Here is a 5125-nt window from a genome sequence, read left to right on the forward strand (position 1 = left end):
TATCATGATTTTAAATCCTTTGACTTGTTTGGATGGACAAAGTTTGAATTTCAAATTCTTTCTGTATCAAATTAAGTAATATCAATAGTATTTTGATGGATTTCAAATAATGCGAAAATAATTTTTCAAATCATTCCCTAGATCAAATTAATCAGCTAAAGCGCATTCTAAGTTTCTATATAGAAATAAAAATTTAAAAAAATTACATTCCTGAATATTTGACTCTTTGCGATTTCGCTCCTCTATCTTGTAAAATTTCAATCATATTAAATTATCTTTGTTATTTTGCAAATTTGGTCTTATTTTCAACATAATCTTGACATGATGTCAATGGGCTAACATAACATTAGCATGGTACTAGTTTACACTCTCATGAAAAAAATACTAATATTGCCAAAAACTAAAACATATAACACAGACTGAATTTGACAACATAAATAACCATATTTGTGATGAAACAACCATATATGATCGAAATTATTGTTTTCTCAATAAAATTATCTTTCGAAATTGTTTCGAAGTAGTTAAGAGAATTTCCAGTGTCTTCAACAAATCACCAAAATTTTAAGTAAAGGAAGATGTTAAAACACTAAATGCAATGAAGGGAAAAAGAAACAAAGCAATTTGATGAAAATGACAAAAAATGAAAGAATATGGGGTTCACAAATTTGTTTAATGCATAAGCGCCAAGGTAGAAAGGTTAATCAACAAATATTTGGCAACATTATGTTTAGAAATTAAGATTAATCAGTGTCGGATTCATCCAAATTATATAAACAAGATATATATCCCACTCATCCAACGGCGACACGGGCAACCTCTAAAGGTAAAGTAGAGGGTATTTTTGCGCGTTTGCTGGTGTCGTTTTCATCTTAATACTGCATTTCATCGAAAGGGGCGATACGCTGGCTTCAAATATCAAGCGCCATAGCTGTTTAGTGTCGCAGAGAACATAAACAAAACATGTAAGTGCCACATGCCACTCAAGACTGAAACTTTTAGATGAGATAAAGCAATCCATATCACACTAAACATGGAATTTACTGACCAAGGAAGCCAGTGAGAAGGACCGGGACGTTGATGAAAATCTTTTGGAGAGTAGAATTTGATCACATGATTCGATAAAAACATATTGAAGTTTCTTTCCTAACGAGTTGCAGTTTGCATACATGTTTAGTACGGTTTGATTGGGCTAGCATCATTTCACAAAATATGCGATATTGAAGAAAGCAGAGATTTCAAAGAAAGAAACAGATTAAGCATCAAAAGCTACCCAGAGACTATAGAAGTAGAAGTAGAAGTAGAAGTAGAAGAAGCAAAACCAAAATAAGCAATGAAAGAGGTACGAATTCCAGAGGGCTAAAAATTATACCTCGCACCACCAGAGTGACCGGGTGAGTAAGTGCTATACGCTCCATAACCACTTCCACTAACCTGGATGAAGAACTTGGATCAGCCCAAAAAGGAAGGAAAAACTAGCATAGCAAGCAATTTAAATGCTAGAATATATATACTTAATGTAAGAATTTCAGTTAAAAGATGGAACTAATATACAATCAGACATCAAAATGGAAAATATCATTAATCAGAAAGTTTTACGCCCCTTATAATGTTGTCGAACTTTGTCGAATTAAAAGTAAAGACTACCTGTGAATCATCATAGTTCCCATATCTGTCAGCCGAAGGCGAGGTTTTCGAGTTGTACCCTCCAGAATAGTTTGAATATCCTGGATTACGCATTCTATTATCACGATTATCATAATTTGCACCTTCAAAGTCCCCAACTGATGCTGGAAGGTGAAGAGCCGGTCGTGATAATATTGATGAACTTCCCCCATTCTCAAACAAGTTTGCTCTCAATCGTTGCATCACTTGATATAATGCACTTCTAGCAGCATTCATGTCTCCTGTTATCTGCTTAAATTTATAATATATGATTAATGTTGTACATTTTTAAAAATTATTGTTGAATTTTGTTTCACTAAAAAAGTATACTAATGATATCACCAACTTTTATAAGGCCTGTCTATATGTTTAGGCACAAAACATATGAAGAAAGTGAGCAGTGGCAAAACCATAGCGAGATGGCAGAGGCAGTTGTGACCCTCACTTTTCCCCTCCTACTGGAATTTTCCTATGGATTTATATGATTTTATATATTATATATAAGAAAAAAATTGTTTCGAAGAGGCTGGTACATAGATACACAGCAATGAAAAATCAAATATCGATATGCACAAGCACGAATTTTCATTTACCTGCACCATCTCATCGTCTGCGGATGCAACTTTAGGAACATTTTCATCGGAAAAAATGCGAATGTTTGCTCTGGTGGTATTTCTCATCTCTTTAATGATAGCCCCACCTTTACCAATAATACATCCAATTCTAGAGGCCGGTACAAGTAAACGAGTCGTAATCACGAGATCACCTGAGTCTTTTTCTATTTTCTCACTGCATCGTTGTTGCAACCGATTTATCGCATCAATAGTCCAAGATGGACCTTCAAACATCTACAATAATTCACAACTGAATTGGTCACATTGAGCATACCTCGGTTAACTACAGAAGTAAAATTACGTAAAGCATGCCCACCTCCTTCGCAGAAACGGATATAACACAATCATCTCCATCAGCACCAGCGCTATCAACTACGACAAATGCTCCTGATTCCTGTCTAATTTGTTTAATAATAGCACCACCTTTCCCAATCACAGCCCCGAGATTTTCAGTTGGGCAAACTAAACGAAGTGAAAATTCCTTCGGGGCAGAAGACCATTCTGGGCCATCAATTTTGTGATTCATATAAGGACCCATTAATGAGGTTGCACCCAAAAGTGTGCCACTAGCGTTTGAGTTATTAAATGTAATCCCAGATCTATAAATGCTAGGCGAACTCAATAGTGAATGCTGTGATCGCGATGGATTATCATGAATCCTTGATGCTACTTGGTAAAGTGCATTCATCACAACAGTGGTTTCCCCAGTAATCTGAGAATTCAAATGCAAGCAAATCATCTTCAACTATAAGGGAATAATGTGAATCTAATATCAAAAGCATCATTGAACTGAAAATATCAGCTCAAAGTACGATTAATAACATTACATGGCAGGAACCATATTCCATTCATCAACAAAAAAAACTTCCAGTTCTCATTAAAAAAACCACCAATGACCAAACCATTTCAAGTAATCAGATATTAAAATCAGACTGTACAACCCCAGTTTCGGATAAGTAACAACTCGAAAGGCAAGATACTAATGTTTGAGTTCTGACAAACCATTCGTAAAAATATAGACTCTTGTCATTCAATTTTACTCGAAGGATATAGTCTAAAGAACAAACAAAAAGAATCAGCTCATGCATGTTTAGGAATCTTATTTATACAACATAAACAGAAGTTGTAAAAGTACCTGTATAACCTCATCAGAACTCAAAGCACAAGGAGGTAAATGCTCGCTGCCCAATATCCTAATCTGAGCATGGGTGTCAATACGTATGTTCTGGATTATTTGCCCCCCTTTCCCAATCACACAGCCGATCTGATCCGAGGGCACAAGCAAGCGAACCGTAACTTGGAGAGGTTCGTCGAATGTGCCATTGACCGGCAACTCCTCAGACACCACCCTTTCATGCACCCTAAACAGAGCATCTTGTGCAGGTGAAACAGCCTCATTGCCATAACTATTGGTTTCAATGCTAGTGCTATAAATGGTGACTACACGTTCCTCACACCCTGGAATTGTTTCACTAATTCGAATCCGAGCCTGAGTCTGGGCTCTCAGTTGTTTAGCAATATCCCCACCAATTCCAATAATGCTCCCGATTTTTCTCAACGGGCACAAATAACGGTAAACTGTGTCATCGGGCCCAATGTGATTAGCTTCTTTTTCATCATTTCCAGGGATTCTTCTACCTCCTCCATTTCCAGAGTAATCAGAGAGCATTTGTGACCGTTTTCCATAATCACTCCGCTGACCCATTCTATAGAAGAACTTGATACACCTACTCCACCGGCAAATCTTATCAATTTTCCATCATACGAGGCGGCAATAAATCAAGAATCCAATTTAAACACAAATGGCCAAATAAATATGCACAGCCTATCCACCCTAAACACGGACCACGACAAACACATACACAATGAAGAAAAGAAATGAAATATAAAATCATCAGCGCACGAAACAAAATTCATGTTCTGGCCTGAGCAAATAAGCCAAAGAACCATTTTTTATTTCAACATTTCTTATCCCAATAAGTGATAAAAGTTTTTCCATCAACGGGAAAAACCCATTAAACTAAAAAATCCTAATTAATCAAAAACAAAAACAAAAACTGATTCAATAATTCACGAAAAAAGATGGCTCCTTTATGTAAACAAAACATTATTCCCATATTTATTTCATACTCCCCAATCCGTAAGCATGAAAGCAGTCAAATTTGATTTTAAAAAAAAAATCAAAACTTACAATTCTGAATAAACAGAGAGGGTCCTCTCGCCGTTAAGGCGCAAATGTTGTATGGAACCAGTACTACGTTCCACTGTGTGTTCTGTGTCTAACCGCTTCCGAAATACCCCATTTTGCAAGAAATATGATATATTTTTAAAATATCTTCTTATTTTTCTTTTTTCCTTTTTCTTTTTTTTTTTTATTTTGAAAAATCTTAAAATAGCTGGTAAATATAATTTTCAGAGGACTAAAAAAAAGGTTGGACATTGGAGATAATATTAAGGTAAAAATTTGTGTGAGACGGTATCACGGGTCGTATTTTGTGAGACGGAGTTCTTATTTGGATCATTCATGAAAAAATATTACTTTTTATGCTAAGAGTTTTTTTTTATTATGAAAATTGGTAGGGTTGACTCGTAGATAAAGATTTGTGAGACCATCTCACAAAATATCTATTCTAATATTGAAATATCAATATAGAATATCCATTTTGCTTATTCTTTTACTCTTTGCTAATATTTTGCATTTTGAATGAAATAAAATAATTCTTTCCTCTAAAGTATTTAGAAACAAAGTTATTAATTATTCGATCATTTTGATTGTTGGGATACGATTTTGTTTTTGTCACTTGGTTTCTCTCTTGGTTGGTCATGCTTATAATACGACGATAATA

At 35.0% G+C, this 5125-nt stretch overlaps 1 protein-coding gene across 1 annotated transcript; it reads right to left on the reverse strand.

The window, feature by feature from the left end:
• Window positions 1–654: 654 nt before the first annotated feature.
• On the reverse strand, window positions 655–4613 carry LOC140833784 (RNA-binding KH domain-containing protein RCF3-like). The gene is made up of 7 exons (XM_073198190.1): window positions 4471–4613; window positions 3415–4006; window positions 2596–2991; window positions 2259–2513; window positions 1648–1914; window positions 1373–1434; window positions 655–931 (listed from the first exon to the last, which is right to left on the reverse strand). The coding sequence occupies exons 2-7, from the start codon at window positions 3982–3984 to the stop codon at window positions 919–921; spliced, it is 1563 nt and encodes a 520-aa protein (XP_073054291.1). The 5' UTR covers window positions 3985–4006; window positions 4471–4613; the 3' UTR covers window positions 655–918.
• Between the last annotated feature and the right edge of the window lie 512 nt (window positions 4614–5125).

Source organism: Primulina eburnea, chromosome 6, assembly GCF_022965805.1.
Source record: "Primulina eburnea isolate SZY01 chromosome 6, ASM2296580v1, whole genome shotgun sequence".
NCBI classification, from domain to species: Eukaryota; Viridiplantae; Streptophyta; class Magnoliopsida; order Lamiales; family Gesneriaceae; genus Primulina; species Primulina eburnea.